Raw genomic sequence first — 17516 nt, 5'->3', positions numbered from 1 at the left:
TATTAAAATATAATATACAAAACTATAATAGGCTTAGCCATGTAAGCTTTTCTAGGAAATAATAAACTATATTACAGAAAGTAGTGGGATCAAATTCAAACAGAAACAGAGAGATCCTGAAGCAGCATATTTGACTTAGAAAACAATAATACAAATTAGTATTATCTATAGTGTATTGTATTTTTATTTACTTTGTTAAACATTTCCCAATTATATTTTATTCTGGTCCTAGTTGAGACAGGAAATTTTGTGGGCCACATGTTTAACACCTATTTTTTATATACACTGGATACTGTATTTTCCATCTATTATCTCATCTGATGGTCTCTAAAGGTCCCTTCTTCTAGACCTATTAACTATATGAACCCCATAACAACACAGTGAGTTAGGTAGTGTAAACATTATTTTCCTTAGTACATATGAGGAAATTAAGGATTCAAGTACTTAAGTTATTTGCTAAGACTCAAACCAAGTTCTTCTTACTCCTACGACAATACTGTAATGATCTGTACTCAAAATTTTTCTGGACATCTAATTACAGCATATATGAAACATCCAGAAATAACAAATGAATAGAAAACAAGCAACAAAAGACATACAATTATTTCCACTGAAGTTTTTAATAAACGGACAAATACTTGTAACTAGTATACGGCCAACTATATTCATCTGAGGTTCTAAAATTTCTCTCAGTACTTTCTACTAATCAGGGACAATACTATGACTATTCAAAAAAGTAGCAGTAGACATACTATTCTAGATAAATAGTGTGCATTCTAGCAACAGTAATCAATGATAAGATTCACATTTAGGAAAAATTCCAAGCAAATATAAAATACTATAAAATAATTATAATGAACACTAAAATATATTTATGTATGATATAGTAAAATGCTATAAAATAATTAGAATACTTAATAGTAAACAGATATTCCATTAGGAGACAGTAGTGAAAAAATTGATAATATTTTCAAAGATGTCATTTCAAATTGTACTTCAATTCAAAAAGTTCATGTTATGAGATAAAATACATAAAAATGTATGTATTTTATATATCATATGACATATAAGATGTGATATATATATCACAAATATATCATATCATATTTTATATATCATATATCAATGTATCATAACATGAATACAGGGAACTACTTGAAACATTTAGTACACTTAGAATATATATAACAACCTGGTTATTAGTTATATTGAGAAGTGCAGAGAAGGACCAGAGAACTTAGCACTGAGGCACTATAAAAAGTACATCATGTATGACTGAGTCAGTACAAAGTTGATTTCTAAGAAAAGATTTAAAAATATTTGGAGAATCTTACTCAAAATTTCCTTCAAATGAAGGAATATCTTTTTTTTAAAAAGGAAAGAAAATATAGCTCAGCGAAACCAAAACATTGAAAACATTTGACACTACATGGAGTTTCCACAAGCAAGACTCCACCTCTGTCTGCAAAGAAGCAAGAGGGAACCTTCTCACATCTCCTATTTGGGGCCATGCTTGAATGTTATAACCACGTAGGATTCAGTTTTGGTTGTCCTATTTTTTTCCCTATTTCCATTTTCATTGTTGAAGTCATTGTGTTCATTCTCTCATTTCTTACTTCTGTATTTACTACTGTACTTATGTTAGTACAGGTCTCTCGATGATCCTCTGTGTATCATATACATTGTTACATGGCACAGTAAGATTCTATCACATTCATGTAACACAATTTGTTGAGAAAATAAGTTGAGTACAACTTGAAATGCACTATAAATGAGGAATTACACAGGAAAAGCAGAAACGTTTTAATGTAATAAATTACAAGCTAGTGTATATAGCAAGAGACAATGGCTTACTTTCTTCACTAGTATCTTTGCAACATGAAAAGAATAGAATGAGTAGACATAATTGGGCTAAGATCCTCATCACTAGAGGAACATTAATGAGACTAAAGATCCAGAAGAGTTCCAATGTTAATTCATTAATACTGTGAGTTACTACACTCCCTTCCCTACACTATCCTGCCCTTCCTAATATTACACCAGTTTATCCTAAATGGTTTTGATGAGGAAATTATTTAGTAAACATTAAAGTCTTATATTAATGAGTTAATATTGAATTATTTGTCCTCCCTTTTATCTCCTGCTGTAGCTTCCCTGGCCTAGGTTACCTTCACTTTGCCTTCAACTATGTAATGCCCATGGTGAATTCTGACTTTATATCACTAGATTCAGATCAAGGAAGGGATTTTTATTTAAAGTAAAAAATGTCCTGATTCAATATTTGAATCCCAACCACTTTTCATGGCAGTTTAAGAATGAAACTGTCACCAATATATTAACATTTGAAACTCTTCCAGATTTGAATTTTGCATGCCACAACCAGTGGGGCTTAGCTCATGATATATACTACCTCTGGGGCGTGGCTCAAGTTGAATCTTCAGACTTTAGCCCACTGTTGAATGGGGCTGGAGAGGGGGTTGGGGGAAGGAAGGAGAGGAAGTCAATTTTTCTGACAAAATTGTGTGACAGAACACTGCTAGCCTACTGTCAGGTTTTTGGAGAGATCCCGGATTCCTTACTTTCTATGTTTATATTCAAGCTCAATTTTAGGTCTCCTCACTCAGGATGTTTTAGAGGATCCCCCTCCACTCCCAACAATCCCAGTGATCTAATCATATTTGTGCTAAGTTCTCAATATATGGAATCTCTTCTTTCTTCCTTCATTAATACAGTCAATGAATTCTTTGCACCTAATCCTTCTCATCATGATGCCCGTTTTTCAATAGTAAGACATAGGAATATAATTTCTCAAAGTGGACTTAGATTACAAAACTATAAATCTTGATCCCCAGGGTCAAAATAACTCACTCCCTTATTTTGTGTTCCCTTAAAAACTTTATTTTCCCTTTTCTGTTGTAGTTGTAGGGTGAAACTGTTGAGAAGTGATGCCTTGGAGTATTTAAGAAATTGGGAGATACCACCAGAAACAAATGAAAAATTTGTGGTAAATTACAGAAAACAAAACTTTTAAGAAACAAATGTCCTATCCTGTATAGTTAAGGGGAAAAAAAAATAACACTTCATACATTTAAAGCTAGACGAAACCCTTGGGGATTATCTAATAGAATTCCACTATTTTATTTATGAAGAAATGAAGGGATGATATGACTTGCCCAAGGTCACAAAACAGGAAGGGAAGAGTCAATTTTGAATTATCTAAGTCCTCCAAATCCTATACTCTTTATGCTGTACTGTGCTGGAATAAACTAAGAGATAAATAAGTCACATGCTATCACAGAAATATTACACAGCAAATCATACGGTTTCAGAAAAGGCAAAAATCAACAACCCTGAGGTTTTACTTCACAGTGATTTTGACAGAAGATAAAAAGACAGGAAGTCAATTCTGGAGGAGTTGTAGAAAAAAAGGGATACCAACAAAATTGCTGCTGGAGCCGTTAACTAATTAGTACAACCATTCAGGAAAGCAATTTGGAATTATGCAAACAGAGTGGCTAAAATGCCCAATACCCTCTGATCCTAAGATTCCACTGTGAGGCATATACTGTGGCTCTTGAGTTCTCTGACAAGAAGAAAGACTCCATACACACCAAAATATTTATAGCAGCACTTTCTGTAGGACCAAAGAACTGGAAAGAAAATAGATGCCCATCAGCTGAGGAATGGTTAAACAAGTTGTGCTACACTAACGTCCCGTAAAAAAAAGTATAATGAAAACTGAGAAGCAGGGAGAGACTTAAGAGAAAAAAAAAATCATTCCAAAACAGAGTGAGAATCTATATACATGAAGGGGAGAGATGTACTTTGTCCTCACTTTTGTAATGATAATGCCTTAACACAGTGGCAAGTATATTAAGGAAAAGGCTTAGCTCTGATATGCCTTTCAGTGACTATCTAATGACTAATGATTATACCAAGCCACAGAAAATATAAAATTAAAGAGGAAAAAAAATTAGTATGATGAGATTAGAAAGCTACCTTCCTACTATAACTTTCTTTAATTAGGCCTTTATTTTAAAAGTATGTCCAATTTGGGTCACTATACTTTTAAAATATGTCTAAGTTATTTATCATAGTCTCTGAACAATACGCAAAGTTACTAAAGGTATAAGGAAATGTTAGTAGTGATAGGGCTTTATGGGCAGCTAAAGAGTAACTTCAGATTCCATTTGGGTTCTTCATATACAACATTAGGTGGGTGAAAAATAATGGAATATATCATTAAGAAAGATAGTGCTATCTTTATCCTTGAAAGTCTTCAGTAAGTGAAAAGATCAATAGATGTTTTGAATGGCTTAGAAAACCTGTATAACTTTGATAATTTTCCAAAAGAAAGTGGACTGAGAGAACACAACAGATGCTGGCTCTTAATAATTCCCCCCAAAAGAAATGTAAATTTCCACCAAAAATAAAGTTGCTAAAAATTCTAAGAAAATGAAAATTCACCAAAAAGTAAAATAATTAAGACAAATTTGAGCAGAACCTCAAGATCAAGCAGAAGCAAGAAAAAAATAGGGAAAAAAATTTAACCAAAGAGTATTATGGGATTCACAGCTGGAATAGACGTCAGACCATCCAGAATCATCTTTTTATAGATGAGAAAAAAAAACAGGGAATAGGCATATTAAAAGAATAGAATACAGCTAAAAGAAAAAATTCTCCAGAGGATATCACTGAGAAATCTCATCATCTTTACAAAATCAAATCAGACTTGCTACTCATGTCTCATCTCTACCCTTCTGTCCCTATGATGGAAGAGCAGAGACATATACTCTCAAACCCTCCATTTAGGGAGGGGGACCAGAATCAGGCATCTCCTTATTTCCTGAAAGACTGTACTACTTTTGAATTTCTCCCATCATATTGACTACCTTCCCCTCCACAGTCCCCTAACCTCACTTTTCAGTTTTTCTTTTGTGTGTTTTCTTCCTACTATATTGTGAGTGAATTGTGCAGGAACTGTGCTTTATTTGTTATGACTTTTTCTATTATTCCCTGTGCCTGGCACATAATTGGCAGTCTATGATTCCTGAATTTGCTTAGATTTATTATCTCTATGGACCCACAAATAGCTAAATTGTGGTAAAAGAAAGCAGAGAGTGGTATATGAAGACTTAAGAAAATATTATCTCCCCTATCACCAAAGAAAGGATGTAGTTAAATTTCTCAACTTCCAAGTGAATCGTATCTATCTCAAATTAAAAGAACATTCCAAATATACTATAAACACACTCTGAAATCTTTGTTGGAAATTCAATGCATGTGGAGGCAAGAGCAGCAAAGATATATAAATGTCTCCACAATATTATATTTGATTGGCAACAAGGACATAGATGTATTTAAACCACACTGTATACTTCAACATCAATACAGCTTATTGGAAGGCAGTCAAACCTACCTCACACAACATTCTACCGCCCGAAACCAATGAAGCATCTCATCATGTAAAGTACACAACTGAAGGCAGGACAAGAAAACTTTCTCTGCATCACTGTACCAACCTGCATCTGAGAGAAAGCCACCTAAAAAAAATAAGAAAACCAAATTGTTTTCACATAATTCTACAAATACATATTTTTGCATTCTATGAAACAAATTAATGGCATGGAAAATAAGATATTTTGCATTAATTCTGAAATAATCTGGAATTAGGAAATAATTTTATAATTTAAGCAATCAAGGATACTGATTATGCTATATTAAATCTACATTTTCCTGGATGATTATGTATCACTACTAAGTAATCAGGCAACATGTTCATCCTGCCAACTCTTGAGGCCTCTCTTGAGGGAAAGAGTCCCACAAATACAGCAAGGTAAAGGCTGAGAAGGAAAAGGCAATTGTGAGCTACATCATTTACATGGAAGTAAACTTGCTACTCAACAGCGCTTGCTGCTTTTTATCTCTAGTTCAATGGATTTAGACCTGAAAGGTATTTCAGAAGCCATGTGGTTTAATCCTCTAATTTTAGCTGATGAGGAAATTTAGGCATAGAGGTCAAGTGATTTGTTCAAGGTCATAGAGGTAACAGTAAGCAGGAGGCTTAGGATCCAAGCCCTGGCCTTCTGATTCCAAACCTTGACTTTTTCCACTGTTCTACAATGCTATTAGAATTTGGTTATAGTGTCCTCAAGAATTACAACCCTCAATTTCAACATCATCTTAAACATACAGTGGGTTAAATAAATAGCACTGCCTTAAGAACCGGCAAAATAATAGCACTATTATATGAACATGCTTTATTTTATAAATCTTAAACAAGTTTTTACAACAAAGTCTTTGTATTAAATTTCTGAGACTTTCAACGTTTAGACTGCTGTTTTTGCCAAATATTAAAAGCTGAACTTTAGAAACTATAGCAGCTATGATAGCCTGTTTTATAATATTACTAACTCATAGGATGAAAGTTTTCCAAAGACTCTCTTCCCCAGTAGACTGAAGCTGAAAAATTCTCTCCCCCACCCCTTACACTTTCCCTAGCATCTGTGCCTTATGTTTTTGATAAAAAATTTCAGATAAAAGATGACTGGGAAAGAAAAATATCAAGGAATGATAAGTAGCAGTGTTAGAATATTAAGCTAGAAAACTGTCCACAATATAATACTGTCTGTTGATTTATTCAAGTCATCTGAAAATGTTATGTAAATGACAAGGTAGAATGGGAAAAAAACACTGAATATGGGAGTCAACAGACATGAGGTTTACATCCTAGCTCTGCTACTCGCTACCTACAAAGTGGGACTAATAACTTAAGGCTATCACCCTAATCAGGGCCTTCACAATAATAAGTAGAATTTATATAGTGCTTCTGGGAAGTATATGATATTATTATCTTCATTTTACAGATGAGGAAATTGAGGTATAAGAGGTTAAGTGACTTGTCTAGGGTCACACAGCTAGTGAATGTCTGAGGCTGCGATTGAACTTAGGTCTGAATCCAGTTCCATTGTTCTATCCACTGTTCCACGTAGCTGCTAACCAAGTACGCATGATGCTTTGTGACTGCAAAGTGCCAAGTACAATTACAAAGTGCTACAAAGTATCTACGTAGCACTTTTTGTAACATAGTGGAATACAGTAAGTTGGGAAGACTCTGGAAAGTTGCTAGAGTTGCCTGATTTTGATTTACAATCGCATTATATAATACATGTTATTCTATTTTTCCCATTATTTACCTAAAACAAAGCCAATCTGGATTGCTTTTTCTTTGACTGTAGCATCTGATTCTGCTATATAAGAGCACCGTCTACTGAATGAATAGGCCAAGACTGAAGCAACTTTCACACCATGATCCATCAAAGCCTGGAAACAGTGATGAAGCAAATGTCTAAAACGGGGGGGAAAAGGTATTCAATTAAAATATCATGTCTTAATTCATTTGAAAAATACTGGTTTGTTTTTTCCTTTTTACAAGTTCTGAGCAAAAAAAAGTTACTACTTTTGAAAAGTATAAATTCATTATACCACTCATAGAGCTGCAAGCAGAATACAGTAAGTAACATTAAAAAGATAATTTGCTAACTATCAGTTAAAAACAACAACTTGGTTCTGAATATATATGTCTTATGAATTAAGTGAACTAGGAATTCTACTCATAATTTAGTACTTTTAAGTCAGCAGAGATCATATAGAAATAATAATAGTATTAAAGGAAATATCTGAAATTATACAATTAAAATACTTGTAACAAAAAAACAAAGGGAAAAGTATCAAGTTTATTTAGTGCTTCTCATTCAATGTTATTTCACAGATCCACAGATAAGAGTCCTGCTTTCAACAGCAGGAGGAATGATTTCACATAGTAGCATTTATTGAGCATTCTGGATACTTAAATTGACATGTATTTTCCGAAGAAGTGATCAAGTTAACTGATTCCAAAAATAATTTATGATAACTATTAAGTAATTTGTAATTTGGAAAGGGTTCACATGAAAAAACTATCCTCAAACAACTTCGCACTAAAACATATCATGTAAATATATAATGCTTAAGCACCTGCATTTAAAAAAGAACATTTTTCTCTAATTTATTATGTTTTGAGTTAATTTAAAAAATATATAATTCATGCTTAATGTTTGATACAAGCAAATAACGCCATTTAGGAAATATTTAATATACTCACCTTTTGTCTAAAGCTCTTAACACTTTAGCAAAAACTTCTAATTCACAAAATTCGCTACCCAGTTGACATAAACGGCCTTGTTGGTAAAGCTGAAATAAATAAAATAAAATGTATTTTTCTACTTTCATTACTAAAAGTCTGTATTGGTTATATAGTAAAATTATAGTTACCTCACAGAAAAGTGCTATCACTAGTTTTTTGCAAAGTACTTTCTTCATGAAACGAAGAGCAGCCCAGCTCCTCTCTAACTCCTCCTTCCATTACTTATTTCTGTCTTACCTAACATACTTATTTCTGTATTTCCACATCTCTTTCTAGGATATAGAATACAAAAAGGATCAAAGTAGGTGCAATTCAAAGTAATGAATACAAATGTTTAAGTACAAAAGTATCCTGATTCAATGCAGATATCAACAAACTTCTTACAACTGGGGAGGTTATTAATTCCAATTGGAATTATATTCTACCTATCAAATAATCAGGGCCATTCCCATTAAGTAGTATTTTACTGGCAAATGTCTTTTGAATAATATACCATAATAATGAAAATTCCTAATCTATGATCACTGAAAACCTCATTCCAACGTTCACTTTCATTCTAATATATTATTTAATGGAAAGAAACCACATAACCAAACATTCATCCAATACTTAAAAAAACTATAATCTTCATTAGATAAGTACTAAATTGGATTCACTCAACATATATCAAATCATTCATAAGCATATATTATGCACCTAATGAAATAATCCCTGCTCTCCAGATGCTTATATTCTACCTTGGGAAACATGTACATACATACATACATATATACATACAATAAAAGCTTTTTTAAAGACAGTTAAGTAACACGTAATTAGGGAAAAAAGACCTATAAACACAAGAATCAGGAAAGATTTTCTGTAGTGATGCTTGAAGGAAGTGAGGAACTGAGGTAGAGTCAAGGAAGGAGAGCATTCAATGCATGAAGGATGTATGTCTGGTCCAAAGGCATGGAGCTTAGAAAAAAAAATGGAGTGCCATGTTAAAAAGAGAGAAAGACAATTTGGCTGAATCATAACATGCAGCCGCACACACAACAAGGCTGAAGTAATTTTAACTTTCAATTATTAATCCAGCCAACTGGGGAAATCTGCCTAGGCATCTGTAAATGCCCCATGTCCACAAATTGATTGGTCAGGGTCTGAAACCAGAAATTGAGTCAGATGACTGCCAAGCTGCTCTATGAGAACGAATGGGTAAAAAAAAAAGAGTAATATTTAAAATAAACATTTGGTTACTGCTACAACTTCCAGGAAAACAGTCAGCTGTCACATATGATGATGAAGATGCCTAGCCTTAATAGTCTATATAGTATTGCAATTAACTGTTGTTCAATTTCCTTTTCTGAAATGGGGTTATTTAAGTACTCAACTTCCTCTTCTGTTAATCTGAGTAATTTATATTTTTTAAAATAATCATCCATCTCATTTAGATTGTCGAATAGCCTATTTGGGAAAATTGCCGAAGAAAGAGTCCTACCAAATTCTTTTCATGATACAAATATGGTTCTGATACTTAAACCAGGAAAAGCCAAAACAGAGAAAGAAAATTATAGACCAATTTCTCTAATGAAAATAGATGCAAAAATTTTAAATAAGATATTAGCAAAAAGAATACAGCAACTTATCATGAGAATAATATATTATGATCAGGTAGGATTTATACCAGGAATGCAGGGCTGGTTCAATATTAGAAATATTATTAACATTATTGATCATATCAACAACAAAACTAATAGAAACCACATGATTATCTCAATAGATGTAGAAAAAGCTTTTGACAAAATACAACACCCATCCCTATTGAAAACACTGGAAAGCATAGGAATAAATGGAACTTTCCATAGAATAATAAGCAGTATCTACCAAAAACCATCAACAAGCATTATATACAATGGGGACAAGCTAGATGCATTTCCAATAAGATCAGGGGTGAAACAAGGATATCCATTTTCACCACTGTTATTCAATATAGTATCAGAAATGCTAGCTGTAGCAGTGAGAAGAAGAAATTAAAGGAATTAGAATAGGCAAAGACGAAGCTAAGTTATCACTCTTTGCAGATATGTAGATATACTAAGACAATTCCAGAGAATCAAGTAAAAAACTACCTGAAATAATAAACAACTTTGGCAAAGTTGCAGGTTACAAAATAAACCCACATAAATTATCTGCATTTCTATATTTTACTAACAAAGCTCAACAGCGCGAGATTAAAAAAGAAATCCCATTTAAAGCTATGGTAGACACTATAAAATATCTGGGAGTTCACCTGCCAAAACAAACCCAGGGACTATATGAACACAACTACAAAACACTTCTGGCACAAATAAAGTCTGATCTAAGTAAGTGGAAAAATATCAGTTGCTTGTGGGTAGGCCGAGTCAATATAATAAAAATGATAATTCTACCTAAATTAATTTACTTTTTCAGTGCCATACCAACCAAATTACCAGATAATTATTTTCTAGAGCTACAAAAAATATCAAAATTCATCTGGAAGAACAAAAGATCCAGAACATCAAGGGAACAAATTAAAAGAAATGCTAGGGAAGGTGGCCTAGCCCTAGAAGATCTCAAATTGTATTACAAAGCAGCAATCATCAAAACCACTTGGTACTGGCTAAGAAATAGAGGGGTAGACCAATGGAATAGTTAGGTACTCAAGACACAGTAGTTAATGAATATAGCAATCTACTGTTTGATAAACCCAAGGACCCCAGCTTCTGGAATAAGAACTCACTGTCTGACAAAAACTGCTGGGAAAACTGGATAACAGTGTGGCAGAAATTGGGCACAGACCAATGCCTGACAGAGTACACAAGAATAAAGTCCAAATGGATACATGATCTGGGTATAAAGAGTGATACTATAAAAAAACTAGGGGAGTAAGGAATAGTATATTTATCAGATCTATGGAGAATGGAGAAATTTATGACCCAACAAGAGATAGAGAACATTATGAAGTGCAAAATGGATACTTTTGATTACATTAAATTGAAAAGTTTTTGCACAAACAAACCCAATGCAACCAAGATCAGGAGGGAAGAAGAAAACTGGGAAAGAATTTTTGCAACCAGTATCTGCGATAAAGGCCTCATTTCTAAAATACATAGAGAACTGAGTCAAATGTGTAAGAATACAAGTCATGCCTCAATTGATAAATGGTTAAAGGATATGAAGAGGGAATTTGCAGAGGAAGAAATGAAAGTTACCTATAATCATATGAAAAAATGCTCTAAATCACTATTGATTATTAGAGAGATGCAAATTAAAACAACTCTGAGGTACCATATCACACCTATCAGATTGGCTAACATGACAAAACAGGAAGATGTGGGAGAGTTGGAACACTAATTCATTATTGGTGGAGCTGTGAGCTGATTCAACTATTCTGGAGAACAATTTGGAACTATGTCCAAAGGGCTACAAAAATGTGCATACCTTTTGACCCAGCAATATCACTTCTGGGACTCTACCCCAAAGAGATCATAGAAATGGGAAAGGGTCCCACATGTACAAAAATATTTATAACAGCTCTCTTTGTGGTGGCCAAAAACTGGAAATCAAGGGGGTGCCCTTCAATTGGGGAATGGTTGAACAAGTTGTGATATATGAATGTAATGGAATACTATTGTGTTATAAGAAATGATGAACAGGAAGACTTCAGAGAAGCCTGGAAAGATGGACTGATGCTGAGTGAAAGGAGCAGAACCAGGAGAACTTTGTACACAGTAACAACCACAGTGTGTGAGGAATTTTTCTGGTAGACTTAGCCCTTCACAGCAATTCAAGGACCTAAAACATTTTCCAGTGGACTCAAGGCAAAATTCCTTCCACATCCAGAGAAAGAACTATGGAATCATAGAATGAAGCGAATATTTTCTCTTGTATTATGTTTTGTTTTATGGTTTCTCCCATTCATTTTAATTCTATGCAACATGCATTTAATAGGAATGTACATGTAGAACCTATATAAGATTGTACGTCATCTCAGGGAGGGAGGCAGAGGGAGTGAAAAAAATGTAAGATATATGGAAGTGATTGTAAAAAACTGAAAACAAATTAAATAATTTTTTATAAAAAAAAAGGTGTCTAGTCTTGAAACCTGATGGATTAGAAGTTGTCTGTATCTCCAAACACAGGGGAGCTGGAGTCTAAGACAGGTGGAAATTCAGTTATTACATAAGCCTTTATTCAGTGTTTACTATGTACCAGGTACTGTGCTAAGTGCCAGGGATACTAAGAAGTGCAAAAACATGGTCCCCGCCCTTAAGATGCTTGTAGTTGAAAAAGAGACAACATGCAAAAAAAACTGCACATGTAAAATATACATACAGTATAAATGGAAAGTAATCTAAAAGGAAATTTATAGATAAGGCTAATATGAGAAAGACCTGCATGTCAGTACATGAGAACACCCACCTTACTATGTTATAATAATATCTTCCACAGAAGTAGAATACTTGTTCTCCTATAGCCCCATCCAGACAGAAATACTTTTACCGTGAGCCCGTCAAGTCCCTAATAAATGTGCTGTAATTCAAAGATGTGTCTACATATTACTTTTGAAATGGGACAAAGAGTTGTAGGTTTACAAACCTCCATGCGTCAGTGGTCTTGGCTTCTAACTCAACTGAAACTTATTTCCACAGAGTTACCAATGAATATTTCCTTGCCAAATCTAATGATCACTCCTTAGTAGTCATCCTTCTTGACCTCTCAGCAGCATTGTTGATCACCCTCTTCTTCACCTAGGTACCCTTCTCTGCGAGTTTTTGGTAACACGTCTGTTTTGGCTTTCCTCCTTCTTATCTACCTGTTTTAAGTTCAGTTTCCTTTTGTTATCCCTATCACAAACTCTAATTGTGAGAATTCCACATCTTGGAGCTTCATCTCTTTTCTCTCTATATTCTCAAAGGCTTCACCTGCTTTCATAGTTTCAATTATCATCTCTATGCAGATGATTCATAAATCTCTCAAGCTTCAAACCACCTGTTGGAAATTTCCAACCAGATGTTCTGGAAATATCACAAATTCAACAAATCCAAAAGAGAACTCATTATCTTTATTCCCAAACTCATCCCTCTTCAAAATTCACCCAGCCTCGCAGGTTTGTAATCTCAGAGTTAACCTTGATTTCTCATTCTTCCTTATCCCATACATCCAACTGGTTTCTAAATCTGCTGTTTATATTCCTTCATCAGCATTACTAGAATCAATAACTTAAAACACATGTATGTAAACATCTTAAAGGGCCAGCATTATTATAAATCTAAAAATCTTACTTCCAGAGATAAATGTTTTTAATGTACTGACACTGACAGACCTATCCCAAGTCACACTCACTTCTCAACTATTTACCAAATAAAAATAAATAATTCAACTACAAAAGGTCAGGATGCCAAGACCAAGGCTGCCATACACTTAACCTATTTTCTACTGTGTATCAAATGTTTCTGATTAAGGACAGCAGACTCAAAACAGCTATTCAAAAGAAGGGTGTAATAGACAAAAATCCTAGCTTCTTATCAGTATAATCTGAGTTCAGAATTTATTTGGGATTATAGTTATGAAGATATACTGTGTAAGTGCACTTTGTCTTTACTCACTTTTAGGCATTCACAACCAAAATAACGCTTTTAAAATTAAGCTTTCCACCTTTAATAAGAAAAGTTGGGAAAAGTTTCCACTTCAGTCAAAAGACATATATTTCCAAAAAAGTTTTCACATTAATTAAAATACTCAAATCCTATTACTTTAGTTATTCTAGTCACCAGCTTAACTTTTTTTAAAAAATTAATTTTTAAATTGTGAAAATAAACATAATTCCTTTATACATATACTCTAACATTGCTATGAAAAAAGATCTGTTACTCTAATGATTCAGATTTTAAAAATAAGATTCTTTATAACAATAATATTGCAAAGGGTTCATGGAAAGTGCTAAAATAAGACACAAACCTATGTCCTCCAGGGATAATATTTACAACGTATTTTGAAAAATTGAACATTTTGAAAAATGGAATATATCTACCAAAATTTTTATAAGCTTTCATAGTTTCTCCTACTTATAAAATACAAACAATTCTACTAAAAATGATCAGGATGTCAAAAAATGCCAACAAATTTTTTCACCATAAAGAACAATACAGCTGCCACATTTAAGACTCCAAAAATAACAGTTCCAGGTGAGTGGAGGTAAAAATTTTACTAAATAAAGTAAGTATCGAGTAAAAATACCTACTATGTGACATGTACTAAGGACATAAAGGAATACCACAAGTAGCTCCTGCTGTCTTTCAGTAAGTTTAAATTTTACTGACATAAGTTTGCTTTTCTGAGGTGAAGCTTGACATGGGGATAAGTGAAAGAAGAAAGATCACACCATTTTGGACAAGCTGTGGCTGAAAGCTTGGCTTAACAGGAAGGTTTGCTTTATCATAGCTTGCCCCAAATTCCCACATCAGTTTAGTACAATGGTTTTTAATTTGGAGTCTATGAACTTGTTTTTAAACATATGTGCATAACCACTTAAAATATTTTATTTCATTAATTTAAAATATTATCCTAAGGAGCCACTACGTTTCAAAAGACTGCTGGAGGGATCTGTGCACAAAAAAGATGGAGAATCCCTGATCAGGATGGACAGATAAAACAGACATCTAAAACAACTAAAGAATAACAAAAGATAATATTTAATCATTTCTATGCTGAAAATTACAGATTTTTAGATGTTACAGGAATTCAGTGCAAAGATTGCTCTGGGATGGTACCTTGCAGACATGCTTAAAAGTTGAGCATTTTTCAAGCAAAATGTTTTAATCAGTAATCAACCTGATAAGCAGTACATAAATTAAGGCCTAAGTCTTTAAATGTTCTTATTTGGATAATTCTGTAAAGATACTGGCATTAGCCTCTGATGTTCTATCAGAGAGCAAAATAGGCTGATTTTAATTACCATGCAGACTTGAGACATTCCTTTCATATTCCTATCAAGTTGTTCTTTATTCTAAATGCCTACTCTTAGGAATTTAGTTATCAAACGGTCTAAGGATATGAAGAGGGAATTTTCAGAGGAAGAAATTAAACACATCTACAGTCACATGAAAAAATGCTCTAAGTCACTATTGATTAGAGAGATAGAAATAAAAATAACTTTGAGGTACCACATCACACCTATCAGATTGGCTAACATAACAAAGCAGGAAGATGATAAATGTTGGAGAAGATGTGGGAGGGCTGGAATACTAGTTCAACGCTGGTGGAGCTGTGAGCTGATTCAACCATTCTGGAGAGCAATTTGGAACTATGCCCAAAGTGCTACAAAAATGTGCATACCTTTTGACCCAGCAATATTGTTTCTGGGACTCTACCCCAAAGAGATCATAGAAATGGGAAAGGGTCCCTCATGTACAAAAATATTTATAGCAGCTCTCTTTGTGGTGGCCAAAAACTGGAAATTAAGGGGATGCCCATCAATTGGGGAATGGCTGAAGAAGTTGTGGTATATGAAATGTAATGGAGTACTATTATGCTATAAGAAATGATGAACAGGAAGACTTCAGAAAGGCCTGGAAAGATTTATATGAACTGATGTTGAGTGAAAGGAGCAGAACCAGAACAACTTTATATACAGCAACAACCACAGTGTGTGAGGAATTTTTCTGGTAGACTTAGTACTTCATTGTAAAGCACGGACTTAAAAAATTCCCAATGGACTCTTGAGGCAAAACTCCTTCCACATCCAGAGAAAGAACTATGGAATTTGATCACAGAATGAAGCAGACCATTTTCTTTTGTATTATGTTTTGTTTTGTTTTATGGTCTCTCCCATTCTTTTTAATTCTTCTATGCAACATGACTAAGGTGAAAATGTATTTAATAGGAATGTATATGTAGAACCTATATAAGACTGTACACTATTTCAGGGAGGGAGTGGGGAGGGAGGGGGAAAGGATGGGGAAGGAGGAGAAAAAAATCTAAGATAAATGGAAGTGACTGTAAAACACTGAAAACAAATAAAATAATTAAAATTTAAAAAATAAGAATTTGGTTATCAGTTTAAGACAAAAGCTATAAAGTTCTTACTAGTCTCATCATGATAATGGTTATATTTTTAAAATCTTATTCCATGGTTCCCTTTCAAAACTGGCCTACTGGCTACAGTGGACTGTCATTAGTTGTCAGCTTGGCCTAAATGTAGATACTCTATTGTCTGGAATAGTTTGTTTTTAAACTGCAATTTCATGAGAACATCAAGCACATGCATGATGAACTACTCAGGTATAAATAAGTCACTATAAAATTTTCTCTGAAAATAACATTTGTTATCTACTCATCCATTTTAAATACTAGAACCTTTCAAAAACTAGGAAGGACAGCCAGAAATACCAAAAAGCATGACATGCTCATTTGGTTTCTAAGCAAGCTAAATTTCACCAAGACACCAAAAGAACTTTTACTGTAGTCCTGGTTCAATGCCTCACCAAGGCACAAACATGCCCATGGTTTCTCAAAGCCTCCAAATTAAGTTTAGAGAGGCTTATTACCAGGTAAGCCACAGGGTAATAAATTTTTCAGACACAACAACTCTGCAAAGTGTGAGAGTCCAAGTGTTACACTGAAGGAGTTTTAATAAATGCTTGTTGGTTGGTTCATGCTAACTAAGACTTGAGGAATTAAAAACTTATAGATCTCTAGGAATTAAGATTACCTCTCAGAGGCAATCTGATCCAATCCTCTCTTTACAAATAATGTACAATACAATACATGAGGACTACCATTACTTGAGGCTCTATTAACAGAAGTATGATGTAGAAAATAAGGAAGATGTTCCACTGTACTGTTATGGTCAGACCATATGTGACACGGAACAATTTTGGGGCTACATTTTAGAAGGAATATAGACAAGCTAAAGTGTATCTGAAGGATGACAACTATGACAATGTGATGAGAAAACAATGAATTAAATAGAATTGCTTAGATTCTAAAGGACGACAGCCTTCAAATATTCAGTCACTATGGAGAAAAGATTTGCACAAGGCACACAACTAAGACTAAAAAAATGGACAATGCAAGATAGGAAAATTTCAGTTTCACATAAGGAAAAACTTCTTAACAATGAAAGATGTGCCCAAATGGATCAGACTGCCCAAAGAGTAGAGGGCCAATGAGTACACTGTTATCTGGAGGTGTTTAACTGAAGGCTGAATGGCCATTTTTGTCCAGCTTGTTTTACATAAGATTCAGTATTTTGGTAGCATTTAATTTAGATTAGAGAGAACTCTGAGGCCCCTTCCAACTCTAAAAATTCTTTGACACTGATTAA

At 33.8% G+C, this 17516-nt stretch overlaps 1 protein-coding gene across 4 annotated transcripts in view; it reads right to left on the bottom strand.

Annotated features, from left to right (window-relative positions):
• Positions 1–17516, bottom strand: part of APPBP2 (amyloid beta precursor protein binding protein 2) — a 95184-nt gene that overhangs the window by 21926 nt on the left and 55742 nt on the right. For all 4 annotated transcript variants that reach the window (XM_072637745.1, XM_072637746.1, XM_072637744.1 and 1 more), the window contains 3 exons: positions 8144–8232; positions 7197–7348; positions 5420–5543 (listed from right to left, as the gene is read on the bottom strand). In XM_072637745.1, coding sequence (XP_072493846.1) covers positions 5420–5543; positions 7197–7348; positions 8144–8232 — 365 coding nt within the window. The remainder of the gene's footprint in view (positions 1–5419; positions 5544–7196; positions 7349–8143; positions 8233–17516) is intronic.

The sequence above is a fragment of the Notamacropus eugenii genome, chromosome 2 (genome assembly GCF_028372415.1).
Source record: "Notamacropus eugenii isolate mMacEug1 chromosome 2, mMacEug1.pri_v2, whole genome shotgun sequence".
Taxonomy (NCBI): Eukaryota; Metazoa; Chordata; class Mammalia; order Diprotodontia; family Macropodidae; genus Notamacropus; species Notamacropus eugenii.
The sequence above is the reverse complement of the archived record's forward strand: the minus strand, read 5'-3'. Positions and strand labels throughout refer to the sequence as shown.